Below are 20662 nucleotides of genomic sequence, written 5' to 3' on the forward strand. Positions count from 1 at the left end.
TTACAAATAAACCCCTCCTGTCTCTTGTAGCTCCAAACCTACCCTTTTCTAAGTATGTCCTGGGTGCCCAAGGAGGGTCCTCCTCAGCATAGGGATCGCTGTACTCCACCACAGCTGCTTCCTCCTCCTCATAATCCTCTGGAGGTGGGGGCGGAGGTGGAGACTCGTCAAACACGGCCTCGTCCACGGGCGGTGGCGGGGGAGGAGTATCTGAAACTGAAAACAAGGAACAGGACAAACATGAAAACGTCTCTACAACTGGGGTAACTGCTTCAAGTAATACTCTCTATCCCATTAATTGCAGTGGGACCAACAATTCAGACCAGCAAAATTCAGAGAAGGAAGGACCAGGTACTTCCAATATGATTTCTTTTTCCCGCCCTTCACAATTTCAGACAAACTTGTAGAGGCAGTAAAGAATGCAGAATTCTGACTATCTACAGACAAATCTTTCATCAACTCACTCCAAAAGCCACATCCAGTAATAAAACATAGCACAAGGAAGCAGCAAACTTACTGTTTTCTTGAACTCTGGCCACAAATCCCATTAGTGGTAACTGTGGAGTTACCTGTAGGATGGAGGGGGGAGGAGGAGCAAGGGATGCTGCCACAGAAATTAAAAAGAGAGAGGCATCCAGTTAGAAACACAACAAAGCAGCAAACAGGAAAGTAGACATCATCACCACTCAGACAGTGCAGCAGGCTGCCAAGAAGCTGGGATAAAAAGACTGACATTTAAAGAATAATGGCTGAGGTGGTTTAAGCATATTCCTAATCCTTTCTTCAAGGATATTTCTCTATCTTTAAAATTTCCAAGCCAGCTCTTTTTCATAACATTAAGAATCCATGCTAAAGTATTTTTCTGATTTGACTATGACATTCCCTAAAGATGAAGTTTCTTACTACAGAATATAGCACTTTATGAACAGACCTAACTAACAAATATATCGAGAGGACTCTCTGCCTATAATCCTCCCCCTTTCAAATCTAATTCATATTTCTGGAGGTGACTAACAGCATCCATGAATCCTTAGTAATGAAAATGGATATAACTCCTTTTTTTCCAAGATGTAGGGCAAAAACCACCATTGAATGAGGCAGCTATTTTAGACAAAACAGAAAAAGATGCCTTTTGAGAACTGTGCAGATCTGAAAGATGCAACACTTCTGATCTTATTGACAGAACAGAGCACATTGTGCTGCTGCCAAACCACAGGGCCTATTCCAGATGTGCTGCCTGGTTTCCTCCCCACCTGACTTCCCTGCTCTGAACTCTGAACAGCCCTTTCACTGGTACCAGAAGAGCTCTCTTTGTACAGTAAGAGCTGCCTTTGTAAATATATGTGAATTCCCAGTTAAAGAAGATACTTTCAGCCAGTTGCAATGAACAAACTATGGCTTAAGCCTGCAATGTGAGTTTGAGTTATCTAGTTAAAAAATCAGCTAACTAGTTTTATGTGAGTTTAGTACCACTTAGAATAATGCAGCAAAATTCTTTAGGCAAGCTGCAAGATGATTTTTCAGACAGCACACCTTAAGAGAAGCACAAATAATGAATTTCTTGTTAGTATGTGGCATACAAAAAACATTTAATCATGTTCAAAGGGATTAAGGGGAAAAAATGTTTATACTTCATGTACCAGTACATTTATTTAGCTACCAGACAGAACTAAATAAATTTCAGGCTAATTTCAGAGGTAGTAAGAAAACAGACAGGTATGATGTAGCATTTTTCAGAATTAATTCACATTATCATAGCAAGAAAAGAGTTCTACAGCATTGACAACTTGTGTCTCAAAATTTCTTCTGTCTGCTTATTCCAGTAACAACTGCCTTAAGTGCTTTGAATTTCTTCTGTCACTCGCATTCACATTTCTTTCAGAACCACACCCCATAAATGAAAAGACTAACAGCAACTATCCTTTTTGTTGCAAAAATGTTGCATCTCTATATAAAGTAAATTCCACTATCTGACTATTTAATTGACATCTCTTGAAAAAAAACTGAAATACATTTCCGATTACAGTTTCTTTGACTTAAATGACATGACCTCAGAGTATTTATTCCTTCGAGTGTAACTACTATTGCTGTGAAAAGATTTGGTTTTGCATTTTTTCAAAGCAGAAAAAGGGAACTCCAATTTTAAGTCCTACTGAAAAAGAAGTAATATTCATCAATTCAGCATCCTTGTCCCTGCTTTTTCAATTATATATGCTATAAAAGGGTTTCATTTCAAAAGGATTCCTCTATTCAACATCATATGGATTCATAGAATCCGTACCTATCATAGAAGAGTAGCTCCAGTTTCCTTGCTCTCTTCAGTGTACTTTGTTCAGGAGCTATATATATTTCTTTGAAAGAAATAACAAGGCTTTCCACAAAGAAAAATAAATCACACTAGACAAGCACGCCAAGCAAATACAAAAAAATTCCCAGGTTCAGTTTGGGTTGTGTAGCTCAATCACAATGGTGATGCTAACACTAGCTGACATCAGTCCTTGTGTATCTTAACCCCTCACTTTGTGCTTCAGTCTTTGCACTGTGCAGGGACCATCATAGTATTGCCTCTATATGCTATATAATTAGTCCAGTTTTGACCTTTAAGAGGCAATATAATAAATATTTTATTACTAATTATTTTGCTTAGTAAATGCATCAAAAGAACTTTACCTCTGCTGTATAGACAATATCTTAAATGTTCTCTCCCATCTTCCTTCCATACTGATCACTGATAGATTTAATACACAGTTGCAGTAAATTAATTCAGAAATGCTCAAGAACATCTTCCACTAGGCAGCTTCAGACTGGTGAGAATTCAGCAGGGGTAGGAAGAATACAAATGAGGTGGGGTGCAACCAGCACCTCAATACTTGCCCAGGTTCTCTCACACGGTTTTTAGCATGTGCTGAGCTCTAGATTGCTTAGATAATGATATCCAAATTTGCAAGGTTAAAGCACTTGTTAGGTGGCTTGCCTGGCAAGAGTGGCTTTGGGACAGACATATGCTGAGATCATTTAGAGTCTGCATTTCTTAATATTTTCTTTTCATTGTTAAAAAAGGTCTCATCATGAAGCAGAAAAATTGTATTATTCTGAAGTGGCAATTAACAGAACAGGGCAATGCAAGTACCTTTCATACTCCTGTCAAGCGAAAAAACAAACATGACTAGGTCATTATTTTTAAAAAAGGCAATGGAAATAACAGGACTGTGTTATTCCAAACAGCCTACAAGCAACAAAAAAGCCATAGCTGGCACCCTCTTCTGCCTCTTCTAAGGTCTCTCTTTTCCCTCTTGTTTTCTGCCTCTCTTCAGGAATGCTGAGAAAAAAATGTGGGCTTTGTCTCATCACTACTAAACCTGCTCCTTCCAGACACATCAGTGCCTCTGTTCTTAGGGCTTTCATCAATTATGCATGCTTGAGCATCCTCTCCTTTCAAGGTGAGCTCAAAAAACCCCTTGGTTTAGTGTAACTGCAAAGCTAATAAATTCTGTATTCTGCTGGTATATCAAAAAAAAAGCCTCTTACTACAACTGCTTATTTATATTGTCTCAGATATGCCAATATAACTGAAGTATTTTGTTTGTGATTTACAGTTCAAATGACTAATCACCATAATCATTACCTTCTTTCTGGATACACAGACTGAACTGTGGTTATGCAATTTATTTTAAGTCTATTTGGCATCTTCTGTGATTACCTATTAACAATGCAATGGCAGCTTGCAGAGAATTATCCCTTTGCTAAAGCAAAAAACGCACAGCAGTTGTCAAAAGCTCTCTGGATAGACTGAAAATCGTCTTTATTGCAAAAATTGCTTTATTGTAGTCCTGAAAAGTTCCTTTTGTTGCTATTACCCTTTCCTTCTTGCCTGTTCCCTCCTTCAGCCTTCAACATGGTTAGAAAATATAACCTATTTCAGGCAACTGGGCTACAATTTAGCCCTACAAGCTCCTCCACTTCCCTCTGCCCAGCAGGACCATTTATTTCCATCTCAAGCTCAGCACACACCTCACCCTGCAGGGTAGCTCACAAACAGTAACAGCCAAACCTGAGCAAATCCCTTAAATGCAGATTGCAGCATTTGACCTAATTCCAAGTTCAGTGCTCAATTAAAAAAAAAAAAAAAAAAAAAAAAAAAAAAAAAAAAAAAAAAAAAAAAAAAAGCAACCAAGCAACACACACCCCCCCTTCAAATCCTACCACCACAAAACATCAGCATACTCTAGTACTTGCAAGTCAACATTCAGTCTTGCTAGTATCAGGGCATTTCCTGACAAGAAATCTTCAGTGTGTCCCCCTGCATCTTTCTCTAGCTGTGTCAAAAGATAAACTCTCCCCTAGTCTGGTATAAAACCCTTCTGTCCCATCAGAAGCACAGGAAGAAGGGCTCCTTAGGTAAAAGGCTACTGTGTTATGCTGACACACAGGACACTCACTCCCTGGTAAGGTCTCCTCTTGCTTTGTAAGGCAGATTACCCATAAAATAACATCACTTGTGGGCTCAGATGACACAGCCCCCTCACACCCAAACACCACTGGTGTCTCCAAGGTATCTATGCTCATCCCTGTGTAACAAGCACAACTGCTTGAACTGTACATTACCCAGAAGGAAAAAGCACACAAGATACAGACTGATTAATGAAGAATCAGCATTCTGGTGCAAAATCAAATACCTATCCCACACCGAAGCAGGTCCATGACATGGTACAGTCAAGGACTAAAGCTTGTCTGATAGGGACTGTGACATCAAACGTAAATTAATGGCAACAAAGCCAGCATTTTTTAAGATGCTTGCCATAATGCAGCTTTGGCACAGCTACCAGCAACATACTGAAAGTGCAAGATCTGCAATGGAGACAGAACATAAGATTTCAGAGAGCTGAAGGTCACTGTTCACCAGGGCTGAGTTCAATGGAGCAGCCAAAGCTTCTTACCAGGGTTCTGGTTGTAGAAGGGGCCCCCGTTCATCTGGCTCTGAAGGCTGCTCTGGGATGTGATGGAAGGAGGCCGCCGATATGGCAAAGACCCGCCGATGGTGGGGGGCGTGTGCCGAGCTGCAGGCCTGTTCATGCTGTAGAACTGAACGGGGTGACCTAGGGTAGACACACAAATGCATCAGCAAAGAGAAGAATGATGCCTGCCTTCTCTCTGCCTGCATTCAATTTCAAAGGTTTGGAAAGGTTTCTGGCTCTTTGTTTTAAGACAGTCTGCTTCCTAGGAGGAGTCAGTCACTTCAGCTGCCAGACTGGCAGGACACTGAATGCCTCAAGAGCAATGCAAAACGTAACTCTCCCAACTGCCTGCACTCAGCACTGCCTACAAAAGCCAGCAAGAAAATACAAGGTGTTTAAGCTAAAAACCTTCAAAATTAAAGAAAATAGTATCTGGTTATCTATTTTAAATAATGTATTACAATAACTTCTTGTGAATTTAGTCATTTCTCAACCTGCAAAAAACTCCCCAAAACGTCACAGTTCTGCAATTAAGGAACATACATGTAAAAAATAACTGCAGGTCATTTCCAGGATTCAAAGCTGTTACCTTCTGTAACTGAAAAACACAGTACTACCTATCTTGGTGCCTTTTAGAAGATATTCAGAGAATCATCTGGGGAGAAGAGAATGTTAGAAACTGCTTGAAGGATGGAATAAATGAAGTCAAACTAAAAGACCCTCTTCAAGGGAGCTGTCAATTAAAACAACTCCTCAGAAATTTGGCTCTGTATTTTCCTTATTTCCTGTATACAAAACATTGGTTGTGAATCCCAGCAAGCAGTAAATGAAGCAAGGTATCTTCTGTGCTCACATAGAATTCTTTGGATTTTAAACTGTATATAGCAGTAAGCTGGATTTATTACTCCCATATGCATTATTATTCCCCACAAATTATTCTGTCTCTACCATCTGTCCTAGAAGCAAATTTGAGAGTTTGCAAGAAAACAAGGGGAGTAGGGATGGTCACTGTGGTTAAGGAGAGAAGTAAATAGAGAATCAGACCAAAAGAATGTACAAATTTTAAAAAACCTGCATCGTTCTTCATTATGTCTTGCTTTCTTTGCACAATTTCATACTAGGTCAGTAAATAAAAATACAAATTGCTTGCTGTTAGATGCTTATAAGAGCAAATGCATGAACTCCAGAGTCACATTCCCTGTGCTTTGTACCAATAATGTAGTGTACCATATAAAAACATGCACTTTTTACAGAAAAGAAACAGCTAAGAAAGAATCCATTCTATAAAGGCTTTTTCCCATTTTTCCTGATGTGTCTTTCCAATGTGCGTCTCTCTCTCTCTGTTACTTAATGTGCTTGCAGAAATTGCTGGTTTTAAGGACCAAAAGCTATGACTTCATAAGTGGTGACCTATCCAGTCTCTTCAAATACTTTATTTCAGAGAAGCCATACAAGCAATAAAGCAGGGAAACAAAAGATCTTAAAAATAGTAACTAACATGAAATTTCTCTTATGAAATTGTTAATGTGAATTTACAGTCATTAAAATATTAATCTTTGCTTGATTTTGAATTATTAAAAATATAGAAACAACATGGCTTAAGAACTGGGATACTGACAGTGCATCAAAAATGGAAAACTGATTGAGGCCCCATATGCCACAGCTCATCTTCATGAAAGTAGTTTAGACATCAGGATCATCTTGAGACCAAAATTGATCACACTTTAGAAACTTCTGGTCACAGTTATGGATTCTAGTGTAAATATCTTTAATTTTGTATGAGCCACAGCCCTTTAAACTACATGCAATTTCAAGAATGCTTCTGGTGCTATTTTTACTAAAAGATGAACACTAATAAACACACAAACCAACTCCCACCCCTGTAAGCAGCCTCCACCATAATGTAAAGTAGCAAAGCATGCAGGTAGCTACACAAGAATTTGGTTGTCTGAAGGAAATTTTAATACTGCAATGTCCTCATCAAAAGGTGATAAAGGACAGTGTTATGGCTGGCAAGTGTGACACTCTGCAACTTCGGCACATGAGAAAATGAAAAGCGTAGCACTAAAAAAAGGAAGCTCCAATATACACCCTAAGTACCACATATGAAAACAAAATGCTTTAACAACAGTCTGCATAATAAAAACCTGTATTTTACCTAATACTGGACACAAAACCCCTGCCCTTTTCATCAGTTCATTAAAGGGAAACTTGTCATTTGACAGCATTGAAGAAATCAGTTAGATAAATTATACTTTGCTAGATGCACTTTTTTAAAATTGCATTTATGAAAGAGACCCAGTGCTGGTTTCTGCCAAACATAATTATTCCATGAGATTCTCAGTATTCAAACAGAAATAAAATTATGATTTAGTAAATTACATAAATGTAAAAATAATAAAATTATAATATTAAATGATTGCTGTTCATAAACTCACCACACCTGAATTGTCTACTGTAACCATGACCTTATAGCTGGGTATTAGCGCATATTTTCCAGTTATAATTAAACTTTTTTTAAATTGTGAATCACTGCTGCCAAAGTAACTTTGCAAAGCCTTGGATCATGATCACATCTGTGTTCATCTGCCCAGCAGCTGGAGCAGACACTCACCTGCAGAGGGTGTGGAAGAAACAGCAGGGGGAGTTGGAGAGGTGAAGCCATCAGCAAGGGGCTGAGCTCCTGCAGCAGCAGCAGCAGCATCTGGGGCAGCGGAGGAAGGGGCAGGAGGAGCAGGAGGAGTGGGGGCAGGAGCAGAGGTAGCAGGAAGGGGAGAAGTGCCAGCTGAGCCAGCAGGGGCTAAGTGAAGAGAGGAGGAAGAGGTGGAGTTAATAAGGAGATATGTTAGCAAGGATTAGAGAAAGCCTCTGACTATTCAGTGTTAGCTATTTATTAGCTGCACAGTATTTCAGAATGCACGAGATGAGAAAACAATGGAGCTGTTAAAGAAAGGCTCATTCCTGTGTAGATGGTAAATGAGGGTCAAGCAAATCCACTTCTTTCCAGGTTTGAAGGGAACACCAACCCAAAACTTTTCAGTGAAAGCCATTACTTTTGAAAGATGTCTTTGCATTGTGTTATTTATACTCCAGTCTCTAGCATGGCTGTCTTTAGCTTTTGTATGAATTAGAAAATATAAAGAGGAAACCAAAAAAATTCCAGCTCTTTGTTTCAGAAGCATGTATTTCACTGCAAGCCAACTACAGGCTCTTCTTCACTGAAAAGGCTGAGCAAAGGAAAAAGAAGTACTAAAACACTTGCTACTTCTGGAAAGTCTGGGGTCGTTGCATTGAGCAAATATCTCTGTGACAATTCAGGCTTGCATTGAATTACTCAAGATTTACTCTGTGCCTGCCTCTCATTCAAATTTTCTAAGAACATGCTTCTATGAATCTGCATTAAAAGCCAATGAAAAAACATTTATTTGCTTAAAAGGACAAGGGAGAAGTGTCTCTCAGCCCACTGAAAAAGGTGCTGTGTCCTACCTCGTCACATGCAGGCAGCCAGGCAAAAAATTCTGATAAACAAATTAATACATAAAAGGAACATTACAGCACATCAGACACTCTCAGAGAAGATACTACTTGATTTAAAAATCATATTATCAATAGCAATGAACTCCGGGCTTCCCCCTTGGAGCTTAGGAAACTGCAAATGCTCAAGGTTAACAGTGAGGCAGAAAGAGGAAAAAGAAGTTTCCGTTTACCTGGATAGACACTGGGAGGAGATGGTGTGGGAACAGCAATGGGAACACCTACACTTCCACTTCCACTGTTCTCTCGACTGCTGCTCCGACTGCTTGGGTGGCTTCCTCCACTACTGCCACTGCTGCTGTAAGAAATCAAAGTAACAGGGTATGAATATGCTGCTGTTCATGCTGAAACATAAGATCTCCCACAGAGCATCTTATGAAATCAGAGAAGTAACAGGGAACAACAGAAAAGAAACAAGGATGATATAAACCTATACAGACCTGGGCTTTCCTGAAACTCTCCACTTTGACTACAACACAAGAGTTAGCCTTAGTGAACTTGCCCAAAAATGAAACACTTCCAGAACCTTGTTCAATGCACATCATTCCAGGGTTGTTAAGCCCCTACAGAGCAAATACAGACCTTTTTCCAGTAACTTAAGAACTTATAGTGTGCTTAGACTGTGATTCATATGCTTTCATATGCGACTACTAAAGCCCAAAAGTTGTAAGATAGGAAAATTCAGATTTCTTATCTTTTAAGTCCACATGTTTAGCCATCCTCAAGTACTTACTACGTTTAAAAAGTAAAGATTTCAAGGAAAGCGTTCAGAGCTATCACATCATGAAACTAACTATCTTATGGAAAAAAGCTACTCTTCTGCAGAGGTTCTGGTAATACCATTTAGCTTTACTCTGTGTTTGAAGTTAACAATATCCCCAAAACACTATGCTACAATTTCAGCTATTCAATCTATAAACACCGAAGACTGTTCAAAAATGTCAAGTATAAGCACCTAAGCTGCCTTTCAACATGTAGAAGGCAAGTTCTGTACAAAGCCTGCCCCCAGTTTGGTTTAGTAAAACAGTATCATGATCTACATCCTTGAAAGACTTCACAATGTCAGTAATTCATTAAGTGCTCTAAGTACCAGCACCAGAACTGGGGCGAACAGGGGATTCAGTGAACAATGTTCAGATGATTCCCTGTTCTGGTTTCATTCGCGCTCATTCTCATCCCGGCAGTGAGAGTCCCAGTGCCCAGGATGGATGGGGGGTTTCCCGGCAGAGGGGCGCACGGCGGTTCCCAGGGCGGTACCTGTAGGTGCGGTTGCGCTGGTTGACCGAGGCGGTCCTGACGGGGCTCTGCTGGGCCGGGGCCATGGTGCGCGTCGGGCTGGGCACGTAATCGTTGGGCACCACCGGGGGCCGCACCGGCTCCAGCGTGCGGTACGGGGAGTGCCGCCTGCACGGCAAAGCACAACCACAGCGCGGTCAGGGCAACGCACACACAACACCATTCCTCGCGCTTTGAAACACAGCTACATACTGATCAGCAATAGGAGCTGGAAAATGGACTTTTTCTACAACTTTGCAGTACTTATTTTGTAGGATGAGGGGAAAAAAAAAACAATTAAGGATGTTCTTCAGGTACTTCAGTCTTCCCGTCAGTAAACGCTGTGTTGCACATCCCATTCTTTTTTTAAAGGTAAGCCATTATCTTGCATTAAAATAAAGCACCTTGTTCTGTATGTATATACATAATCACACACCAGCAAGCAGCATTCATCCCACTTATAACACATTTTCCTAAGGTCAAAATCAGGTTCATAAACTTTGCAGGAAAGTACTTGCATCAAGCACAGCACAAATAATTAATGAACAGTGCCACATACTCATTTTTCAGTTGTTTAGCACCACCTGCGAAAGCCACAGCTAATGACATTTTACTCTGAAGTATGTAACTAAGCGTTCTGCACTGAGAAAAATTCCTGTTGGGAAAGGCTAATGATGCCCACTGTCTTCTGGCAATAGCACACTAACAATACAAAGACATAATCAGTATTAAGAGGATGCAGACATAACACCTCCTGGCCTTGGTTAATGGTTAAAATAAAACCACAAAACCTCTCCCACTACAGAAAATTTTCCCTCTTTCCCCTTCTGTTCTGTTTCCCTTCCACTCAGTAACTGCACTTACCCAATAGTTCCTTTTCCTGACATCGGTGGACTTGGTGGCTTCTGGGTGGGTGGTGTTGTGCGAGGCAGCCCACCCATCTTCATATTCTGGGTGCTGACCTGCATGGAAGAACGGGGAGAGAAACGGCCTTCACTGAGCTCAGGGTCCAGGGGAGAGACACTGAGATGCCTTTAGCAATAAACTCCAAGTAGGGGAAGGTTTAAACAAACAAAAAAAATTGAGAGGCCATGCGTTTTATGTGCAATTTCCACTCTGCTAGAAGTCAAGAGTTGCGCTCAAAGGACTCTTTATTACCTAGTTTTTAGAAATTGTACAAAAAAGTGAATTTGCCTTCAGGCTATCACAGAAACATTAAATCTCTGAGAATACAAACACTGTAACTAACTTGGCTGAACCTCCCAGTCATCTTTTGAGAAAAAGGCAGTTATTTCACATGGCACTACTGAATGGCAAATTTGCAAAAATATTTTTGAATACTGTTTAAAAATACTAAGGCTTATCTAACAGGCCACAATCTAACGTGATTTATACAGATAGGGAGAAGCCAAAGTAATTTATAAATATGATCCGTTCATGTTTTAAAGTTTTCATAGCTTATAAAAACTTTTAAAGATATTTACTTTAAATATTAGTTACATATATGTAAACATACAGAGAAAGCTATTTTGAGAAAAACACAGAGGTGTGTTTTCCCCCCCATTAAATTTTTAGCAATTTCATCAGTGAGAGTTAATAAATACATGACAGGGAGAAAAATATTTAGCAGTGATGTGATATAACTGCAGCTGTCCACTGCCCCTCTGTCAGGTTATAATGCTAATGAAGTAAATTTTACATAAATAATTTACTCTAACTTCTTTCAAAAACTCATCTGCATTCCTGACTGGTTGATTAATCTAGGAATTATAAACAATTTTTACCAATGTGCATTTCGCTTCTGTGTAGTCTGCCAGCCAAGCAGAATTCCCTCAATGCACACATCCTTACAGGAATCAGTACACGGTCTGCTTACAAAACAGCTCGCATTTACAACTGCCTGAGCATTGCTTAGGCACAGAGATACTCAGCAAACCTAAACAATGTGCTTACATCCCTCTCTCTGTTCTTCTTGTCATGCTCTATCTCACAGAGTTTCTTCTTTCTGAAACTAAGTCCTGGCTACTGCCCCCACCTCCCGTAGAAAAATGAAACGGCGATCAAGGCACTCAGGAGTATTTGCAAACATCATTGAAGGCAAATTACTCCTTCAAAATTTGAATCCTCTAACAACTCAATTAAAACCTTGGCAATGTTTAGATTTGTGAATTGATAAATATTGACAAGAGTGTAGAGAGTAATACATTCAGTATTCTAATCCAGTGAGACTTGATTCTCTGGCTCTAAATAATCCCAACTGCTATCACATTTTTAATCTGCAGGGAGGAAAAGAAAATCCAAGCATTTGAAGGGGTATTTTGTCAGATTCCAAAACAGATGTTTGGATTCAGTTGTGCAAGTGTACTCTGTAATGTCAATTTAAGACAAAATTATTTTGCATGGCATTATAAAGTCCTTTAAGCCAACTCTAAGCAACAAGAAATCTAAAGTTAATTCAAGTGAGGGATGAGGTAAGCACTGAACTACAACTACTTGAAGGGAAAAAGGGAAGTGTAAAATGAAATACATTTTATTCTATACACGTAACATTTAAGAAACAGCAAAATCTGAATTTTTTTTTAAAGTTGCAGCACCCCCTGTATTTCCTCTTTCTTTAAACACACCTGTTTCACTCACCTACCTATTTGAGTCTTCAAAAGAAAGCCCCACAAACAAACAAAATCCACCTTAATTAAATGTTCACTGAATTGTCACTTGCTGTATTTCAAATAGCCCACTCAGCCTCTGCTTTTGGATGTCTTTTAGATGACAGACCAATCTGCGTGCTCCTGAATAGTCCATTTAGGGGTTTTAACTGGCTACTCTATTGTTTCTGATGAGATCATGTAACCATTGGCTATCACTTGACGGTTAATATAAAATTCCATATATTTAATATAAATAATGTTATTATTTTATATACAACAACTGCAAGAACAGAAATGAACTTCTAGGCATGCCCAGGGCTACAACTACATGAAAAGCCAGGATGGCTGAGGAGGAGGATGCCGGAACATCACACCAGGTACAGCCAGAAGTGGAGGTAATTTGCCTCACTAACACACAACTCCAGTGGTGACTACTTGGTATTTTCATTACAACTGCAAATATACAGATCCTTGACAAAGGATAGGAAGAAAACTTTAAAAAATGTGGCCAAACAGATGATCCCTTTTTAGTCCAGGAACCTGGCAAAAAGAAACCATCCTTTCAAAAAACTAACCTGAAAGATAAGGAAATTCACTGACAATAGGTTTAGTTTCAGGGTCTTGGAAAGGACTTTTCAACACTGAAATTGAAGTATTCAGAGAGCAAGTAATTTAAATTTACAGGGTTGTGTTCAAATCTGACAGGACTGATGGCTTTAAAATCAGCTATTCTAAGTTAAACAACTCTGTGTAAGTAACTTCCCCTTTGACTTACTGCCAAAAAATCACAGAAGAGAAATTAAAAATATACAATTATTTCAACAGTTCTGATCACAATGGACAGATCCTTGAAAATAAAAGCATGCAAGATGCTAAAAACATCCAAAACTGCACCAACTGAGATTAAAACACAGTAACAGCTGTCTCCTTCTATAATAATTTTTACTGGGGAGGGGGGAGGAAGGCCATTAATGCCCCCTCTATTCCAAACTTTAGTGTATTGCCTTTTCTAGTTTGCACATATGGTTGTAAATACAGTTTCCATACACAAATTCTCACCCACACACATCTCTCTTACAAACATCTAAAATCTGAAGCAACCACCAGAACTCAAGGTCACATTTGCATTCACTATCAAGTTAAAAAAATCCTTTTTCTGAAGTAAGCTGGTATTTGCCAGAAGTTCCTCTGTTTCAGACATCATTTCCCCTGGTTCTGCACAGCTGGAACTACCCAGATGCAGCTGATTTAATGAGAGGGTGAAAGCAGAGGAATGCATCTGTCTGATGGTGGTTTGACTGCAGGACCCCACAGGGCTGGGGCTGATTTCTAGTTTAAATCTTGCAAATCATTTTAAGAAAAACACATAGCAAAAGAAAGCCTGCAACTAGAAAGACAAAGGAGTATCTATCTCTGCCTTTGCTCACAATTGCACAGTTAACCAGCCAAATACTGTGCTTAGAACAGGAAAAAAAATAAGAGAGACAGTAATGACTTGGGCACAAAGCTCAGGAAAACACCACAGCTGACTGATGTAAAAGCAGGAAGACAAGCCTGTATAAAGACAAACAGGACATAGGGTCTGTGCTGAATGCATGCAGGGATTTTTCAAATAATTCTTTTTTCTCTTTCACAGAGGAAAAACAAAAGAAAGTTAAAAAATATTACCATGAGAAGTTGTGGAACATCAAATAATTCTAGTGAGATTTTGTTTAAGTTTCTTTTTTACTGGATACCTTGCAGAAGCTTTTTATAGATGAATTAGCAAGCACATGCATCACAGAAAAATATCTTGTATCAAAGCTGTAACTTTGTCAGCACTGGAGCTGGAATTGGAAGTTTTGCTGAGGAAGAAACTACAAAAACTATTTAAAAAGCAGATCCTTGGTAAGTAATACACCCTAGAAAATGCTCTGGGATCCAGCCCCACAGTAACAGCTGTAAAATGAACTGTAAAGAATTGGATCCCTATGGAGCCTTCTATTTCAAGAGGGTACAATAGTATTTCATCCAGTATTTTCTATTATTGAACTACAGTTTTAGAAAGGTACCATCTGATGAGTTTAAGATACAATACAGCACTGACCAGAGGACTCAGAAAAGGTATCCTCTTAAGTTTAATTTTTTTTAATAATTCAGATTTAATTGGCCAATTTCTATTTTTGACCACTAGTTTTCTCATAGATTCCAATGATTAAAACACCATCTTATGGTCCTACCTATGATCAAGTTTCCTTCAGTTACATTTTTATCAGCATTTAACATACTGAGTTTCTTTAGCACTCCAGGAATTTGTACTGAAATAAATTGGCTAAAATTGATAAATTCTGCTGCTCATTCAATTTAATTCTTGGGAATATTTTCACTAGCAAAAAAAATAAATTTCACTGAACAGGAAGTGCAGAAATACATAGTTGGGTAAGATATGAGAGCTGGACTAGAGACTGCAAAAACTATTTGCATCAATGTCCTGTATTTATACAGACCTGAGGCACTTACCTGCAAGAAAGCAAGAAAGGTGAGCTTTTTGGGGGAGTTGGGTTATTTTTGGTTGGTTGGTTGTTTTTTCCCCCCTAAAATCATGAATACCAGATATTCAACACAATCAAACCTTAGGAGAAACTACTTCTAAAGCTGGACACAGCTGGAAATTTTTAAGTGGTGCTTTACATTCATGCTGTATTTTCTAGAACTATCAGGATGTCAAGAGAGTAATTTTTTTCCCAAAATCTAGTAAGAAAAATTGTCCCATCAGTGATGTTTCACAGATTATATTCAGAAACTTCAGACAGTTCCTTGACCTTCTTGAGCAATTTTATATCCAGTTACAGAAAAAAACAACCCAAGGCTAAATAAAAACTCCCTTCCCATGCCTTATTTCATCTTGTTAACGCTGCAGAGATGATGAACAGATTTTTGGCCCATCATCTGCTACCTCAAAGTGAATTTCTTTTCAGGCTGTGCTCAGCCACTCAAATACTTACTGTGCATGTCTCATCAAACCATTTACTTGTCAGATCATTAACCAGTTTATACAGAAGTGAAATATATAAATTTCAGCCCTGTTTTGGCAAATGACCACAAGTAGAAGCTTCAGCAAGTGAGCTTACTTGTTTTTACCTCATCCACCCATGTAAAGTAATTGAAGAACCAAATCTGGTGAATACAAAAAGGCTTAAACAACGTTATTTTCAATTGATTTTCCTCTGCCTTGTAACTGAAATTTTCTCCAAAATCTGTTTAAAATTTAAGTTACTCAGACACAAATCCAACGCTACAGTCAGTCAGTTTAATATTATAGCTGTTAGGTAAGGCTAAGGGTTTTTTGCAGTCATGAAAAAAAATGCAGGCTAAACACTTCATATCCAATCACTTTTAAGTGAAGTAAAATAACTATTCACACAGAACTGGGGTTAGTAACTGCTTTTCAGTCTTCTTTCAGCCTGATGCACAGTGACTACAGTGAGACAATGAATAACTCGGCCCTACTGAGAAATGCTGTGCTGCTTTTTGCCTTATTTGTTTTCTCTTTTAAACCCTCATGTTTTGCCAATGAGAAGCTGACTGACATGTTTGATTCCTCAAAGCAAATTTCTAATTGTGTTCACTCTGGTAAATAAAGAAATGGTGTTTTAAGAAAAAAATGTTTTCATTCCAAACCAATAAACAGAAAAAGTATTTACTCTGAAAAGCTGTAGAAACTCTTATTGCCACTGCAGATAATGCACAGATATGTCAGTTCACATATAATCTATAATTACACAATTTAAAAACTTTTCTTAGGATAGTCATTACTTGTCTATAAACTGCAACTGCAGAGAGCAACAAAGAAAACTGAGTTTGCAAATTGTTTTTTTAAGAAACTGAGAAAACCATCATCCAAGATTAAGTGTGTCCAGAATAAGACATATTCAACATCAAAAGTATCCATTTTATGTAAACAGTAAAAAACCAGGAAGGAGACATATTTTGCCATTCTCAAATTAAAAGCATGTAAACACTAAGTGAGTTGAAATACTGTACACCTCACACATCTTTGTAAAATTAAATTTCAAATGACATGTGAGAATTCTCCCATTAATTAAAAGTTTTCCAGTGTTATCAGAGATGCTACATACACTTAGATAGCTGACTAAAAGTTCTATCTGTCCAATTTCACAGGGACATAATGGAGATATCTACAGAAATACTTGGTTTTACAGGCAATCTCAGGAATTTGCAGGATTTTCTTTTAGCTTTTTCCAAGCACAGGAAATATTTTAAAGTATTTCACATCAACTTGGAACTTCCTTTATTTAATATACTCATTCCACACATTGGCATTCTATGTTCTAAAATACAGTTCCCTCATTACAACGATGGCACCTGCTACCAGTCCCTTTCCCCAAACCAGCTGCACTTCAGGAGGAGGAGGAGATCATCATACTCAATAAAGGCTATCACCTATCTATTAGTTAATGTACTATGAACTCCACCATAACATCATGTAACTCAGTTGAACTGCTTGTCTAATTGATTTGATGCTCTTTATTGCTGCTCCTGCAGCCACTAAGACTACTAACATTTAAAGAATTTGACATACTTCAGCCTGAGTTCTTTGATGCACTATTCATTTAATTTTCAACTAAATAAATCCCCTATCTTGTTGTTTAACAGTTATTAAGTATTTTATACAATTACAAAATTTCTGGAAGTTTCCATAGATGAGTGCCTCTGAGTATTTAAGCACTGCTATCGGTTTCTGAAAAAATTAAGAATACTGCAACTTTAAAAAATAATATACAGATTTGAATTTGTTATACATCTTTGGAGCTCATTATCTGAGCAATCTCACACTGAAACATGAATCCAAATCAAACCATAACTTACACCGTATATAGGATAAAAAGAATATTACACAGGGGGAGGCTCATATTCAGCTGCTATCTAGTCCGTGTACACGTTTGTCTACACAAGGCTAGCACAACATCCCTCCCTCATCAATGACCTGCTAGATATGCTGAGGGCAGCTAATATTTTACCACAAAGCTTTTAAAATTAACTGTGTTAACTTCCTTTCATATACACATCAATTTATATCACAAAATGCTTATCCACAATGAGTTACTCAACAGAAGTTCTGTGACACAGAAGGGAGAGCGGGTGTTTTAAACTATCAGTGGCATTGATGTCAATCATCTCCCCGTGTGTAATAATCTCAGAAGAAGAATGGAAATCCAGCCCTGGGGTTTCTTACCTTAAATCTAAGCAACCACTTAATGCATAAATGGAGCAAATAAAAGAGGTAAGGAAAAAAAGCATTGAAAGGTTAGTTGGAACTTCAGGATATGAAGAGAAAGGAAAAAGAAAGAAAAAAGTTAAGCATTCAGCATTAACAAAATAATGTATCAGTAGATCATAGAAAGAGTGGTTAAAGCAGAATGTCATGAACAAAAGGTCTTCAAGCTGAAACTTTTAATATACATTGACCACAAAGCCTTTAAATTATTAAAGTCAACATTCAAATGCTTGTACACTGTTTACTCAAGTTCTTACAGTGCTAACAAAAAGGCAGCTTCTTTCAAAGTGTATCATGAGATCTAGATGGATTAACTTCAGAGATTAATTTATTTGAGCTGTCAAAGACTAGCCTTATCAATGAGCCTGAGCTCATTTCAGTTGTTTACATGCATTAGCACATTTACAAGTAGCTGAAATGGAAGCTTCTAACATATTAAGCTAATGTATATTCTTTTCTAGAGAATGCTGTTAGTTAACTTGATGCCATGAGATCTCTCTTGAACAAAGACCAAGAGCAAATGATTACATGTTGTAAGGAGTACAGCACTCTTTAGGGACACTATCACATATCCACGCTTCCTAAAGTATAAATTAGGACATTAACCAACAGCAAAATCTTACTTTAAAGCCTAAGTGCTAGCTTTTTGAAACTAAGTTCTGCATCTTACTGGCACAATATCATACATCTTCTTTCTCCATAATAATTTATTTTTAAATTACTTGTCTTTCCTTTTGAATGATCTGATTTTAGTTCAATTAATCTAAATGTATAATTAAATTTGTTACACTTTCTGCAGCACTAAATGGTAAATATTCAGATTAATATTTAAATATTCAAGTAAATAACTATTTAAATATTTGGATAAGTAGAGCATCCAGAGTGACTGATTTGTTCCATCAGTTTAGGAGAGACCCTGCTCTACTAAAAAGAAACATAATCTGATTTACTAGAAAATCTCCTGCCTTTGAGTTTAAAGTTCTGTGGATCAATTAACCAATACAGTCTCTGTCTTATACAGCTACACTGGGAAACCAGGTCCCCCTGTACTGGCCACAGTGGCCAGTTACACTGCAATGTCCAGGTGCAGAGACCTCAGGAACACTGCCTGGTAACTGCAATGCTTTAATACACACCTCTCTGAAGGGAGCACTTATTTTTTTTCCCATTCTCTTGACTAAAGAACTCTTTGGTGGGAACAATAGGTTGGAAGACTTCGTAGCTTGGGAAACATTTGAAAAAAACTGAAAGCAAGTCTTTTTCACACAAAAAGATTCTTTAGATTTTTGCAGCATTGTAGCTGCAGGGAGAGAAGATGAGGAGGGACTGCTGGAATGATACAGAGGCACTTGAATTCTCTTACATCTATTTAGAAACCATACTGTAGACCAACCCTTCTGAACATCATCTCCACTATGCTTCAAATTTCTGAATGGAAGGAATAAGATGCTTAAGCGCCTCTACCACTTCTCTCAGCATAGCATACTGAATTTCTCAGCCAAGAATCCTCCCTTTTATTCCAGTATTATTCTGCCCAGCTTGCCATCTTTCTCAGGGGTTGCAATGAATGTCTGCTGCCTCGGCATTCTGCCTGTTCTGATAACAGGTAATTCTGGGTCCAAGTACTGGAGCAGAAGCCCTTCAGCAGAAAAAGGACAAAGAAGGCAGACTGAGGAATCCTGATGCTAACTGGAACTTTAACTCTGTGCAACAACTCCTTCTGAATGCTCACTTGAATGGAAAAGTATCACAGCTCAAATAATAAAGAGCTATATATAGGCAAATTTAAAGCTTCTACCTATTTCAATTTTTTCTCTCTGTTGTACAGCGAGAGCTCTAATAAACTGATTTGTAGTTATTCAAGCAGAACAAAAACAGGTTCATAAGCACAACTGGTCACCTTTTCCCCCATCCACAACAGCTGTTCTTTCTTCTGTCCTTAACCCAGGATAAACCTGATTGGAACACATCTACAATCTTAAGGATAGCATGATTTCAAGTTCTCTGATATTGTTTCACAAGTGCACAATACTTCTTCATTTTCTAGATAATCATAGTGCATGGTAAATATCATTTAAGCCTATCACAAGTGTAACAAATGGATGTAAAACACACTCGAGTCATCATCCATTCAATTAACTATATTCTTTCAAAAGAACATGATTCATTATATCTTAGTATGACTCTGCTACATTGAGGTAAGTGGGATACCAATTACAATGATTTAAAGCCAGTGCTAAATAACGTTGTGCTGCAGAGCAATTAAAAACTATTCTTTAATGAGTTCTAAAATGATCTCCCTAAAACAAAAAGTGATGATTAAAATATTAGCAACAGCAATCCTACAGGTTAATATGCTCCATCCATATCCAGAAGGAGATCTGCTGACCTGCATAAATTAAAAAATTGGTAGCAGATTTTAGCACACAACTGGTAATAATTTCCTGGTCAAAATGGTGGTTATTAAAGTTGTGTATGCTTTTTTGTTTGTCCTTTTTTAAATCTTCAGAGGTTGATTCTTTGGGTAAGAAATGGGAGGAAGGAGACTTTCCATTAACAAACAGGATGTTGAAAAGACCTTAAGTAAAATTGCTTGGAAAATATATTTAAATCAAACTGTTCAGATTTTGAATTTCAAAGTTAGACTGAACAATCTATTACCATTTAAATGGCCATCCAAGCAGACAAATCAAATAGGACAACAGAGATAACCTAATCCAGTTACAAGTCAAGCAAAAGAAATTTTGGTATACTTTGAGTGGAAGAAGCATTTTACCTTACTGCTACCTAGCAGGCTTACAGATTTGTTAGTTTGCCTTGTAAAAATGACATCACTTTGTGTTATTTACCTTTCATTTCCTGGAACTTTAATACTGTCAGTGTTCTCATTTCCGTACTTGTTTTCCTGGCAGCACAAGTTAACAATGAACTCACACCTGCTAAGACTGTCTTTATGTTCAGAATGTGCTTTT

At 38.0% G+C, this 20662-nt stretch overlaps 1 protein-coding gene across 4 annotated transcripts in view; it reads right to left on the reverse strand.

Moving 5' to 3' along the window:
• The window catches only part of ABI2 (abl interactor 2), a 66267-nt gene that overhangs the window by 9544 nt on the left and 36061 nt on the right, over positions 1-20662 (reverse strand). For 2 of the 4 annotated variants that reach the window (XM_083864982.1, XM_083864980.1), the window contains 6 exons: positions 10629-10726; positions 9747-9893; positions 8663-8787; positions 4938-5096; positions 518-604; positions 43-216 (listed from right to left, as the gene is read on the reverse strand). In XM_083864982.1, coding sequence (XP_083721108.1) covers positions 43-216; positions 518-604; positions 4938-5096; positions 8663-8787; positions 9747-9893; positions 10629-10726 — 790 coding nt within the window. The remainder of the gene's footprint in view (positions 1-42; positions 217-517; positions 605-4937; positions 5097-8662; positions 8788-9746; positions 9894-10628; positions 10727-20662) is intronic. The other 2 variants (XM_083864983.1, XM_083864981.1) reach the window with 1 other exon arrangement.

This window comes from Zosterops lateralis, assembly GCF_965231275.1.
Source record: "Zosterops lateralis genome assembly, chromosome: 7".
NCBI lineage: Eukaryota > Metazoa > Chordata > Aves > Passeriformes > Zosteropidae > Zosterops > Zosterops lateralis.